Consider the following 14014-nt stretch of genomic DNA (forward strand, 5'->3'; position numbering starts at 1 on the left):
TGAGTACGAACTGGTTCGATGGTAATAATCCATTCGAGTAAGAGGAAGCACATGCAATCATTCAGTTTGTACTGAATGTTTAATTTTATTCATTTGCCTCTGACCTTGAGACTCTTGCTTTATTTCCACACACATAGGATTTCAAGACCAAATGACCCCAAATATTCATGACTAGGAAGCATTGTTTATTAAATGAAATGTTTATTTCCAAGGAGCTTCTTCAGATGATGGGAAAACATTTCATGTCAAATGAAACTTTTGGCAATGGGTTGGCAATCTGACCATAAAATATCCTTAATGCTAATTATTATATTTAATAAAGTTATTTTATTTAATAAGAAAATTAACAATAAAAATATTCATTTCAATGGCTGTGTTAGATTATCTTTTATATGGAGAAGCATGCTAGTATTGGACCACAGATTTTTTGCCAGAGATGTTCCCATTTCAAGCCAGATCACTGGCAATCTAGAATCATTGCTTCTTTACAGCACTAGTTATAATTATCTTCAGAATGTGTGCAGGAGCTGTGCAGGTCTCAGGATGTTTGATGATAAACTAGACCAGCGGTGCCCAAAATGTTTCCTTTTGAGGGGCAAAATGGAAACTTTATGATGGGCCATGGTCCAAAAGCAAACACTTACTATATGTTATTGTATTGTTAAGATACAACATGTTTTCTAGGTTCCCAATTTCCCTTCATTTAATTTACTTTTGTCCGTGTGCCTCTTTTTCCATTTTTTTCTTACCTCACCAGTGCCAAACTGACTTCCTGTGGAAAGTGTCAATTACAGCGATGTATATTATATTATAATGTTTTTTTAATTCATTTCTAAAAAGGTTTTTGCTAGAATAATCTGCCAGGCCAAATCGAACCTGATGCCGGGTCAACTTTGACCCCACTTTTGACTGAGGAAAGGTTATGTTAGATCACAAAGGCTACATATAGAACATAATAGGGCAGCATTTATGTTTACACATTAACATATGTCAATATATTTGGTATGACTTTAATAGCTTTTGTTTGCCTTTGAATGTACTATAAATATAAAAGTGTAAACATTTCATTTAAATTCATAAATAATGGAGACAACAAGTATAAAACTTAATAATAAAATATTTAAAAAATAAATATATATACAATTATGTATATATACTGTATATATATACTGTATATATATATATATATATATATATATATATATATATATATATATACATATAAATAAATGATATATATATATAGAATATATATATATATACATAAATTATATAAAGGTACTAAATGGCTCTAAAACTAAAACATTAATACTACCATTGCTTGTACAATAGCATCACATTTACTTCTTTATTTAATCAGAGAAGAAAATGTGTGGGATGAAAATGTTGGGTCACGAAATGGCCCACTTTTCTCACATGTGATTTATGAGAGCTTTCCCCCTGACCCAAATGGTGAAACAGTTGTCTACATAATGCGCTACATACAAACTTAAATCTGGGTCACGTATACCATCTCTGTAAATTTCATCAGTATGTAAAGGTTCAACACATCGTACTGAAAATTAGAGTGTATAATGATTGTTTGGTACTACCTCTCAGTTGTAATGCGGGACCAAAACATGTTTTGTCCCAAGGGTGTTGGACAGTCATTTCTGTGTGAGGTAAGCAGAGGGGATTAACTGCTAGATCTATTCTTTGATGATAACATATAGCTGTGGAAAGATATAGGTCAGAGAGTTTTAGAAGATCAACAGACAATATCCAATTCCTTAAAGGGACAGTGTGTAGGATTTGGCGGCATCTAGTGTTGAGGTGGCAGATTGCAACCAACTGAATACTACTTTGCTCACCCCTCCCTTAACAAGACTGCAATAACGAGACGTCGAGTGCTAAACCGTGGTAACGCCGCCATATCTTTCAGGACTTTCAACTCGCTCAGAGGCCATCCTGACCATAACACTACTTTAGGAGCCACAAAATGCAGACGGGGGCTGGCGTTATCAAAGTTTTACAAGGGTGTTAGAGAACTACGGTGGCCTTTAGGTAACGTAAAAGTGCGAAAGACCCTATCTAGTGCCAGTGTTTGGTTTGTCTGTTCTGAGCTACTGTAGAAACATGGTGAGCAACATAGCGTAGTCCACGGAAGAGGAAGATAAAATATGAAGGGCTCATTCTAATGTTAACAAAAACACAATGATTCTTATTTTCAGGTGATTATACACTATTGAAAACATAGTTATGAATATTATATTATATTTCTGTTAAGAGATCCCCCTTAATACAACACACTGGCCCTTTAAAAGCCATAAAATGTCAACAACTACAGCAGAGATGAGCGTATGCCAACCCAGATCCTTTATGTAGTTTTGTTTTTTAAAAACAATACACCTTTGATACTTTACAGCTTAATTACATCATAAGCAAAGTAATATATGATGTTGTGGTGCTGTTCTTCATGGGTGTCTCTCCATTTGCAGGCAGGCGATAAGCAACTCAATTAACTTTACACATGGTAATTACCAATATTACCTCACTTTGACTTATCAGTAGTCAAACACTAAGTGACCCTTTTGCGATATCATTTAAATTGCCAGAATAATGAGATTTACGACTAAGAGAATGGAGACATGTGGGTGACTCATGCCTGATATCACAGGAATATAGTTCAGGTCAATTGAGGCCGCGAAAAAGCTGGACCATGGGGAAGGTTTTTATTTACGGAGCCACAGTATTACTGTGTGTATCTCATGCCTATTTGTAGTTGATACTCACTACAAAGAGAGAATGTATCTGCATGTGAGAGTCAGAAGGATGCTGCTCAGAAATATGGTAGACAGGAAGCATAGTGATGCTAACCTGTCCATATTTTGTCTAAAAGGAATTTGAATCCTGTGCCATTATTCAAATGTTACCATGAAGAAGCCATGTGCAAAAATGGAAGAGTGTATGTCAATCGTGTGTGTTACATAAGTAAATATGCCATACAGCATTTGAATGTCACATGTAAAATCTTCAAAAGTAAGTAACAGTAACGGAAAAAGGCCCTTAACTACACAGCAATAGACAATCCAACATATAGAATATGAGGTATGTGATATGTTTTTAGATATAAAAAAATATTATGACGTGTTGCATATAAAGAAGTCTGTAATCTAACACATATTACGTTACATATCTATTTGTTTGCGTAACGCTTTCCTCTGACGAGTGTGTGGCAGCAACAATACTGCAGGCTTAGCCGGCTAGTAACGCAGAGCATCATTGCTTAGCTCCAACTACTTATACATCCATGATTTGAAGCAGCGCCATTCAAAGTTGAGTTTTTATGGCGCGACGTCATAATATGAAGCATGACGTAAACTATGTGCGCCGCAAAGCAGGGAGCGTGATGGCGGTGTCTCAGCCAAGACAAGAGAAAGAGAGCGAGGATTGCTCTTTGCTGCCTTTAGTTCATGATATTATCAAATGGTAAGATTAGCGGCAGATTCACGTGTGTAAAGAAGTCTACTCGCGGCTCTGTGGAAACCTATTTACTTATTGTTTTGGTGGAGTTGCTAAGCTTGTTGACGTGTTAGCTAAAGCTAACGTTAGCTATTACCGATAGGCTCACTAGAAAAGGTAAATGTCCAACATAACATGTCAACATGGAAATAACGTGTTCCCCTATTCACCTTACTCTTTTTAAGCATGGACAAGGACAGTCAGGATGTCCACCAAGAACTGGCCAAGCTAAAGGTAAAGATCCAGGAGGCTCGGGAGCAGATCTCTAACATGCCCGGGGTAGACAGCAGTCCGCTGGAGCAGCAGCAGCTGCTGGCTACGTTGCGGGAGCAGGTCCGCACCAAGAACCAGCTGCTGCAGAAATACAAAAGTCTGTGCATGTTTGACGTGCCAAAAGCATCATGAAACTGAAGACGGGAATACTGCACTGACTGGAGGACGCTCACAGACAGTCGCGGTGCAGGAAGGACGTTTTGTTTTCATCCTCACCTGTGGAGCAGGTGTGTGATTTGAAGAACACGGGACGGACGTTTAAATGAACAAGGACTTATTTTTGCTTCAGTTGCCATGATGCTTTTTTTGTGTTGCAAGAATGCAGACCTGATTATGTAGTATTTGTATTAAATGTAACATTTCAATATATCATTTTCTTATCTTGTGATGTCTGGCAATATTCCTTTTTTGTAATAAAATGAATTGATTAAGGACTATTGGCTTAAAGCACCTACTAGTCGTACATATTAATTCAAGTCAGTGACCTTCATCATTAATGAATTATCTTTTTGGCACAAGCCGGTGGCTCTGGGCTGAAAACGGTTAACTCAGTGAAAGTGTCTAAATGACCTATGATGAGTTTTATGGACCCTCAGGTCAGTGTGTTTCATTTGATTTTGAAAACCGTTTATCTGCCTGTGTATGAAGTGAAAGGATGAGCTATCAGGCAACATATGATGTATTTGAACAAATCAAGACTATAATCCAGTAGAGGGAACCTGCTGCATTAAATGTGCAGAGCAGTGTATATTTAGGACTGCAGTGTTTTGTGTAACTTCATTGTGTTTTGCTTGAAAGGAAAGAGAAGAGGAAGACAGACTATGAAAGTAACAAGTGGTTTTATTTTCTCTTTTCTCCAAAAGTTGACGTACACATAAAAAAAACACACATTCTGATTTGTTCATGATGCAACAAAAATTCAAGTTCCTCCAAATTTGAAAAAAATAAAATAGCAAAATGTAAACTTATTTTCTCCAGTGCAGTTCTTGGTAAATGTAAAGCAGATTATACAGCGTTTCCAGAGCATCTACTGCATCACTACATAGGGGGTTAGGTATATGAGCTGAGCCCCTTGCCCCAGTGTCTCATCACAGTTTGGATCACAATGGGTCACTCGCCTCAGACTCTGAAGCCGACATTTCTTTTGGTTTTATGTGACCTGTATGCCGAATTGCGCCACTTCAGCTCTGTAATGTCTTTAAGAAAGTCTCTTGCACACAGACAAATAAAGTGTCAACATATGATGCAGCCTTTTTCTTTAGTCTGGCTGCCTCCTATGGCTTTCTCCTTTATGTACATCAAGTCACTCTGTACGCTGGGTCTCCGTGCAAACGGCGCTACAATCCCATATGCGTTCTCATCTTTGCACTTCTTGTTTCTAAAGGACTTTCTGTGAAGAACCTCGCAGTACTGCACGGACACTTTGCTGTGCCGACCGGGGCTCATTTCGTTTGGCAGTTTTGCAATGGTAAAGAGAGTCTGAAACATTTGGTCCACGTTGGTGTTCTTCTTTGCAGAGATTTCAAAGTAAGCGCAGTGCTCGTCTCCACCAACAAGCTGCTCGATCTCATCCTCCTGCACCTCACGGTAAAAGTCTCTGTCACACTTGTTGCCGCAGATGACCACCGGGACGTCCACGTTCTCTTTGGTTTTGTTTCGCAGGCAGGACTTGGTCTCATAAATCTGACGCTTCAGACGCTGCACCTCCTGGAAGGAGTCTCTGTTGTCCAGGCTGAATACCAAGATAAACACATCACCTGGAAAACAAATGAGAAGAAATGTTCAATACTAAATAATAATAACATGGCAACAGTAGCAGCAAATTCACTCTGCAAACATCAAATGGGCTTGAAGTTTTATAGCTCAACTCACCGGTAAGAATTGAAAGCCTCCTCATTGCAGGGAAGGGATGATTTCCAGATGTGTCCAAAATGTCCAGCTGGTAAACGTCTCCCCTGATGCTGTAGAGTTTCCTATGAAAGTCCTCAATAGTGGGTGTGTACTGGTCTTCAACTCTCTCGTTCAGAAACCGAGAGATGATGGCTGTCTTCCCAACTTTAGTGGAGCCCAGAATCACCATCCTGTGGCAATTCTTGGCTGGTATGTCGAACTCATTCTCGGAGGGTGACATTTTCTTAATCATGCTTGTAGCAGTTGCACCCAGAGTTTCGATCGTGCTGTAGTGATGGTTTTAAGTCCTTTCAGTGATGTGAGGGGTTCTAACCTAGCTGTCTCTCTGAAGCTGGAGGAGAGCAGGCTGGAGATTTAAGGGGGAAGTTTGCCGCGCCTCCCAAACGCGCCATGCGTCATGCTGAGGTTGGAGAGCTGGAGCGATAGATATATTATAATGTTACTATGGCTGTTTTGTGTGCGTCAGCCCTTACCCCCCCCCCCCCCCCCCCCTCATCATCAGAAAAAGGGAAAGATAACTCGGTTTCGAATAGAAACCTTAACTGTTAAAATATTTTACATTCTCATGTTAGTTATCACAAATTAAGTGCAAATGCATTGTCAATAATGCCAAATGACTTTTTTTTATCATAAAATGACAGGTACAGTATGCACACTTTTCCTTGCAGTATATTATATTAAACTAATGACTTTTAATGCATAAGACAAAGGCATGTACAATCTCATGTTAACATCTATTGCGCATGCACCTACACAGCCTCGTGTCCCTATAGAAGTAAAGGCACCTTAAGCAACAGTGAAGTTGCATGCGAGCACCTGGCTTCACCTGTTTCCTCGATTACCAGTATTGTAAACAAACCGTTGGAGTTGGGGAGGTTAGGAGAACACGAGGGGCGCAGAGGTACACAAACACAAGCACAAAAGGAAAACGTGTGTTTTTGCTCTTATCATCCTCGGACTGCCAGTATGTTTTCCAAGATTGCATGACTGTAAGTGTCAGCCAATTAAAATGCTGCATAACATTGACTAAAAGTTGATGTTATTATGTACATTTATGTACAGTCACACTATATGATATATGTAAAGCACTTTCTCAAATAGTTTTACTGTTCTTCTGTAAAGCCCTTTGAAATGCCCAACCTGTATGAAAGGTACTATGCAAATAATTGTACATGTAATAAGGTTATACTGGTACTCGGACCATTATGTCACAGTCCTCATCAGTGGGGCAGCTGAAAGTTTAATAGAAAGCAAAATGCAAGTTAATTACATTTTCCTTCATTTAAGGATAAAAGTTTAGTTTGGATTTAAATCTATTTTAGAGTGATTGACAAAAGGGCACCATAAAAACAAAGTAAAGTAAAAAATAAATACCATATAAACCACACAATCAGACTGTAACAACCTTCACATGTGATAAGGTTAAAATGATCAATATCCAATTAAGATGAATAAACAGGCATGCGTTATCAAATCTAAACAATACAACACAAACTAAAATACAGTCAGATCCTCATGAATGCCAGCAGCAATATTCAAATGTTACAATGAGGAACTGAAGAAATGCTGGGTGTGAGTGGTGCCTGGAAGCCGTATAGTCCAATCTGTATTGACTTTCTCATAAGTGTTAATTAAAGTATCCCACTGACGGTCTAAAGATGGAGCCCACTCTCTGTGACTCAAGCTCTGCTCATCCACTTATCTTCTCACCTGTAAATCAGCATAGAGAGAGAAAAATGACTTTGAAACTAAAAAGTAGTGTGTGTTACTCATGTGTTACTTGTGCAGCATTTATAATATTTATTGTGCAAACAATCTCTTCTTCTTAATTTAATATTTCTCTAACTTTTGTCATTTGATAAGCCACACTAGTTTCATATTACTTCTTGCATTTGCTGTTGTTTTATCATGCCTGAGCTTTGTTTGTATGCATACTTTACAAATAAAAGTTAAAAACATAAAGAAATAATACATACCGGTAGATGATATCCATCTGGGAAAATAAAGAGCATGAGCCAAACCACACAAACTTGCATGACCACTGGATTAAGTTGAAGCAAGCAGCAATGTTCAGAAGGCTGCCATTTAAATCATTAATTGCTCTCTTCTGTACTTTGCTCTAACCATGCTTTAAATAAAAATCATGGAGATATATTTGCACGACATCAACAACTGTTCTAAGAAAAACATATCGTCATAAGTCTTGGTATTTACCGTGATTTCATGTGAAACCTAAAACTTGCCACCACTAATGACCTTTTTTTAGCCCTCTGTAGGGCATTGGGGATGAAATCAGATAGGTGAACTTAAGCCCAGCTGTTCCATTATTGAGCGATGGGTTGGTGTGACCAGGTCGGAGGGAAGCAGTTCTTCACTCTTCACTATTGGTCAGTAATTAAGCCAATGTGTTCCCAACCATGCATTTCACAGGACACGAGCATACAGGGCATGTTCAGCAAGGCACTGACTTAACACTACCTGCACATAAACACGATGGAGGGAATATCATGTCTCATCCACAGGGAACACATACTGATTATCTCTGTGTATTTTATATAGTTGTTGTCAAGATTATTAATTAATTAATCACACATTTATTGTACTATAATTAGGATGCTAGTGGTAGTAAATAAGGTCATTTAGTTTTTCTTTCTCTATGTACTGATGTGTAAAACAGATTTAGGCAACTCTGTATCATATGCCCAGAGAGCTTATTCAATGAAATACTTTTAAACACATCCCGAAATCTGTATCATAAAAAAGTATATGGCTGATTGAAAAGCATGTTTGTTATTCGTAACATAGACGTAGAACATGTTATTGCAAGAGCTCAGCTGACAGAGTTTCTTTATTTGATTGGTCAGTGAAAGAGAAACATTTTCACTATGTGTACGCTTGAATCTCAATGACAAATACACAGACCCAGGCTGCTCAACTGAGACCCAGGTGTCAGCGTCAGTCCTAGAAAACATAAACACGCAGTACAGTATGCATCTTTTAGGCACAATCTCTTCGTTTGTGCGTGTCCTCACTCTTGTCTTTAGTCTTGAACCGTGTTTGTGCCTCTTTGCAGCTTGTTCTGTTGGACCTCGACACATGCACTGACTGTCCTGGCAACGTGGCCCTCAAGCAGAGTAAGCACACCAGCTGCAGCCCACTCAGGCCACGGCCAATCATACGCATTAGACTCATTTCCTTCTCTGCCATGTTTGCCTTCATCAATAAGTATAGAGCACAGAGAAGACTGCAAAAGACTGTGAGGACACAACACTTCACATCTGATGTGAAAACAAAATCGTGTTTTACAATCTGGTGAAGTGATTGAACCAGTTGTTAAGTATAGGCACACCAAAGCCATGTTTTATTGTGAAGGAAAACAATGTTGTAAAAAAACAAAACATCAAATAGGACCACGGATTGTGTCCTTATTGTTACAATTTATCTGCAATTCTATGAATTAAACATAACGTGGCGGAAGCACAAAAAAAGTGACTGACTAATTTCACAAACATCGGTGACTATATTCGGTCTTAAAGCACATATGATTGCAGATAGAACAGTAACATTGTTGGCATCGTGACATCACCCCCGTTCCTTATGATCGCATATCACCCACGAACAGCCCTGTGTGGGTGATATGCTTGACACTTAATCAGATACTGAGAAGTCTAATTTACCAAGAGCCTATGTGCGTATGTCCCATTTGACCCATTTGTGCAATTGTAATCAAACTGCGAAATTTGACATTTTGCCATTTGGTGGCGCTACAGAAACATTCCTTGAAAGGATTTTAGAATTCTTCACACCTACAGTATCAGAGAGACAATGTCATGTATCAGTGTGTGAGCTATGATGCAGATTGACACCTATAGATGCAGATTAACATTTCTATTTTTAATAGTATACGGCCTCAAAATAGTTGACGCACATCCCAATATTGTACCAGGTGCGTTGGCAAAAATCTAATTTAGACTTCAACTGATTCAGCACAGGTGTAGGATCCAGAACAAGGCCAGGGTTACATCAGATGCATAAATGCAGACCTAAGGCTTACGGGTGCATTTTCTTGATACCATTTGTCAAACTATGAACGTTTGAGGTTTGTGCAGCCTTGAGGGAGGTTTGTGCTTCCTGATGACTTTCTAGTTACATGCAATGCCCAGTTTGTGGTGAACACTATCAGGTAAACTATGGCAAAGAGTAAGTCCATTTGTTTTATTCAATTTGTTTTATGATAATACGTTTGAACTATTATTTTTCTTTCCGCAGAATCCTTACTGATCAAACGTGATTCATTCCTGGTGCAGGAGACGCCATCTGATCTTGTGTGCTGAGGGAATGAGGGGTCATTGTGTGTTAACATGGCGTGAGACTTGGGGCTGTTGCGTGTCAGGCCGGGCCACAGTGCAGAAGAACTGTTGAATGAAGCATGTGCCTGCGGTTTTCAACACAAAGGCTTCAGGTTTCAGCACCAATCAGAGCTCTGCTCTCAGTTCAGGTTTAGTTTGCCCACCACCTGTATGTTTTGATAAACCGACAATCTTTCATCTGTGTTATTATCCGTGACATGCAACCTCAAGTCGGACTCCCTGTGCGACGTAGGACATGTGAGACAAAACATCACAAGTAGGGCGACACTTTTTAATATATTATTTTCCTGACCTGTTTGTGTGTTGGCCACTAATTTCATCTCACACCTTTTTTTGAGAGATGGAGGCGTTGGAACTCTGAAGACAGAATATGTTGATATCAGCAGTGTATCTTTATATTTACAGCCTCTTGTGTGAGATATTAGAAATGATTTGTCATCGGTTGATAACCTCACATTCACCTCACATAAGGTGGTTCAGAGGGTTCTTCTCTTTGTCTGACCTGCCTGACCAGCGATTCTTTCTGAACAGGTGGTTATTTTGTTAATGGACTGAAGAGAAGTGAATGCACAGACAAACACATCAGATAACATGAACCTGGAGACCTGAACTCACCTTACAAAGTTGGAGGGATGACAATCAGATCAATATACATGCTCGCTCCATGAAACCAACAGGACAGGCTAATCCCCAAACACTATCAACCAGCTTCCAAGCACAGAGACATGTAACTACATCATCAACCTTAGTGGAAAAGTTTGACATTTTGGAGAAATACGCTAGATGAGTTAGATGAGAGAATTGATACCACTCTCATGTGTGGACACTAATTATGAAGCTACAGCCAGCAGCCGGCAAACTGAGCTTAGCAAAAAGACTGATAACAGTAGGAAACAGCTAGCTTCAGTAGTTCTGTCCAAAGTTTAAACAAATCTTCCTCCCAGCTCTTCTAAAGCTCAGTAATTAACACATTGTGTCTTGTTTGTTAACACCAGGCCAGATTAGGCCTTAACTTCTAGCTTTATCTGTGCAAGTGGTGTGATGAATATTAACAAAGCGTCAAATAAGACCACTTAAGTAATTCAGGTTAAATACTGTTTTACAGTGTATATCCAGCCTGTTATTCAGAGCTGTATGTCACAAGATCATTTGTTTCCTTGTGAGTCTGCAGACAAAGGAGCTCAGTGAAGAGCACCTTTGGAAAATTGGCCGTAGGTGCTTTTTCTGTTTCCATGAGGCATTCTGCAGACTTGTAACAGAGGTAATGGTCAGATGCAAACCTGTGTTACTTCACCGAGCAGCGTAGTTGGTAGATGTGACCACCACTGAGTGATCTTATAAATACTTCACCTTAGACGTCAGTAAGCTGCTGCCCTTTGCAGCACTGTTTACGTAACTCTAATAGCTTCACGCAGAGGCAAAAAAGAGAAGGGGGGGTGAGAAAGGAAAAAAAGAAAAGGTTGAAAGTCTTCGGCAAGGATTGATATATTTAATTCCACCTCTCTCTTTTACACACACACACACACACACACACACACACACACACACACACACACACACACACACACACACACACACACACACACACACATACTCCTTTAATATCAAAAATGAATTACCACCCTCCAGGCAGTTATGACAGCATTTGAAATCTCCGCCACCAACACCTGTTCCCACTCCCCAACAAATATTACATGAACTCCTCACCTGGTAGCTAAGATGGTGCATGTGCATATATTATACTATGACTCAAGACTCAAGTATTTTCAGCTAAATGTAGTAGCAATGCAGTCAAGAAATGTCTCTATGAATTAATATTTCATCAAAGTGTAAGTGTGGTTCACAAGTGCAATGACACCTAATTGACACCCAAAATATTCTCCCTCTCACACCGCATCAGCGAATAGCAATTATTCAAAGGTTGTGCGTCAGGTGTGTATCACAGTTTAATGCACACCTGACGCATGATTAATCCATGTTTTAAACTCATATGCAGGGATCTTTATTTGATTGCTCCCAATACACAATTTATTATTCGTTATTATTATAGAACTTTTACTTTTTCACATTTAATCCTTGTATGACAGATTATCTCTCTGCGGGCTACAATTTAAATCAGCAATTTCATAACACAAGATGAGCCACAGTAAATCATATGCACACACATGGACTGTGCTCATTTCCTCTGTTTTTGTTTACATCTACGTTGTGTAAACGGCGCCCGTTCTGACTCAGCGTCACGCCAATTCGACCAACTGCTGGGAGGTTTAGTGCTCAGTGGCCAGCACGGACATTCCTACTGTTTGACTAATAAGACATATATGTATGTTCTTTTCTAATAATTACACAGGCAGCATGCACAGGCATGCTTACTGCAACGGTACAGAGGGCTTCAAGTTGGACACATGATAGCCCTCTTAATGAAGTCTGAACTCTGTGTGTGTGTGCGTGTGTGTGTGTGTGCGCGTGTGTGTGTGTGCGTGCGTGCGTGTGTGTGTGTGTGCTAATCTGCTTTGACAATTGTTGTCTTCTTTAGGAGTTTTAACAGATGTAAACAGGAAGCTATATCACATGGATCAGAAGCCACATAAATATATGATTAAAAACACACACACCACACATACACACACCCCACTGATTTAAGAATATGTGAATGACATTTATTTTCTGACTGAACGTTTTAGTAGACTCTAATCTTTATTGATTATTATATGTTTCTGTACACAGGTGCTGCTAAAACTGCTAACTGACATCAACTGTACATGTAGCAACCTTCAAAAGGTTCAAAAGGTGAGAGAAGGGGCAGTGGTGAGCTGTATTCAGCCAGTGTTAGAGTTATGATTAAAGCAACACCGGGAAATGTACCTAATGTTTGGAAAAAGCTTGGGACCGGTGTTTTTAGGATTCACTTGTTTTAGTCAAATGGCCAATCTATAAAAGTCTTGCATCATGGAAACTGCTTTAAAAGCTGCAGCTGAACTATAAATAACACTAGTGGATTGGGAAAGCTACTGAATATTAGTTTTATTTCTTGAACACCTTTAGGAGGTCATGAGTGGGCTAATACACGAAGCTGTCTCAGTTCATTTTACTTTTATGTACTGTAACTGCTTGCAGCACTGCTTATATGATTAGTTTAACAAATATATCCTGCAATGATACTGGAATGGAAGATCTATATCAAAATGATGTAATGTATAAATTAATATATTTGATAAAAAATGATTCTGTAAAAAAGAAAAGAAGCTAATATGGAATATGAATCACAGGTTTGGTGCTCAGGACTACTTGAGACCACATAAAGAAGAGCCAACAATCACTTAAGGTGTTTCAAATCCAAAATATGACTCTTTAAGAGTAAAACGTGTGCTATTAGACTTCCTACTAATCTCATTTAACGCAGGAATCTGAACTGCTAATTAAATCATTTTCATGTTGGAGAGAAATTGTGACTGTTATGTCAATTTTACAGGTACTAAATATTTTGAATTTGAATATGGAGCCGCTGTAAAATCGAGTTTAACACCTTTATTATTGATCATTTAGCAGAAGCAGAGCATTTTTACTCAGTCAGTGGCTGCTGATGGGTGATGCTAAACAGGAAGACCCTCAGCTCTCAGTCTCTAACCAGCTAATTAGTCCACAGCAGGGTAAAGCTCGTCTCCTGCTGTTCACAGCCCGACTCTTCACCTTTCTACCTCCCTTTGTACCCCCAGCAGCGTAAGGCCATTGCTTCCTTATTCGAATTAGTGACTGGGATCCTGCCAAATGTTGTTCAATAAATCATTCCATGTTCATTCATTATGCGTGACCTAAGTCAAACTAAGGCAAACTTAAGTTGTTGTGCATACAATCTCATATTTCTTTTCAAGGATAAGTGTCAAAGGTTTACGATGTCTCAGAGTAATTACCATAATCCTTAAAATACAGAGTAAATAATGGCTAGGATTTAAATTCAC

General features: G+C 39.0%; 2 protein-coding genes across 2 annotated transcripts; one reads left to right on the plus strand and one right to left on the minus strand.

Annotated features, from left to right (window-relative positions):
- The first annotated feature begins 3312 nt into the window (after positions 1-3312).
- On the plus strand, positions 3313-4738 carry med9 (mediator complex subunit 9). The gene is made up of 2 exons (XM_029438740.1): positions 3313-3468; positions 3687-4738. The coding sequence occupies exons 1-2, from the start codon at positions 3326-3328 to the stop codon at positions 3904-3906; spliced, it is 363 nt and encodes a 120-aa protein (XP_029294600.1). The 5' UTR covers positions 3313-3325; the 3' UTR covers positions 3907-4738.
- A 149-nt stretch (positions 4739-4887) lies between these two features.
- Positions 4888-5998, minus strand: LOC115012872 (dexamethasone-induced Ras-related protein 1-like). Its single transcript, XM_029438739.1, has 2 exons — positions 5647-5998; positions 4888-5531 (listed from the first exon to the last, which is right to left on the minus strand). The coding sequence occupies exons 1-2, from the start codon at positions 5915-5917 to the stop codon at positions 5008-5010; spliced, it is 795 nt and encodes a 264-aa protein (XP_029294599.1). The 5' UTR covers positions 5918-5998; the 3' UTR covers positions 4888-5007.
- Between the last annotated feature and the right edge of the window lie 8016 nt (positions 5999-14014).

Source organism: Cottoperca gobio, chromosome 8 (genome assembly GCF_900634415.1).
Source record: "Cottoperca gobio chromosome 8, fCotGob3.1, whole genome shotgun sequence".
NCBI classification, from domain to species: domain Eukaryota; kingdom Metazoa; phylum Chordata; class Actinopteri; order Perciformes; family Bovichtidae; genus Cottoperca; species Cottoperca gobio.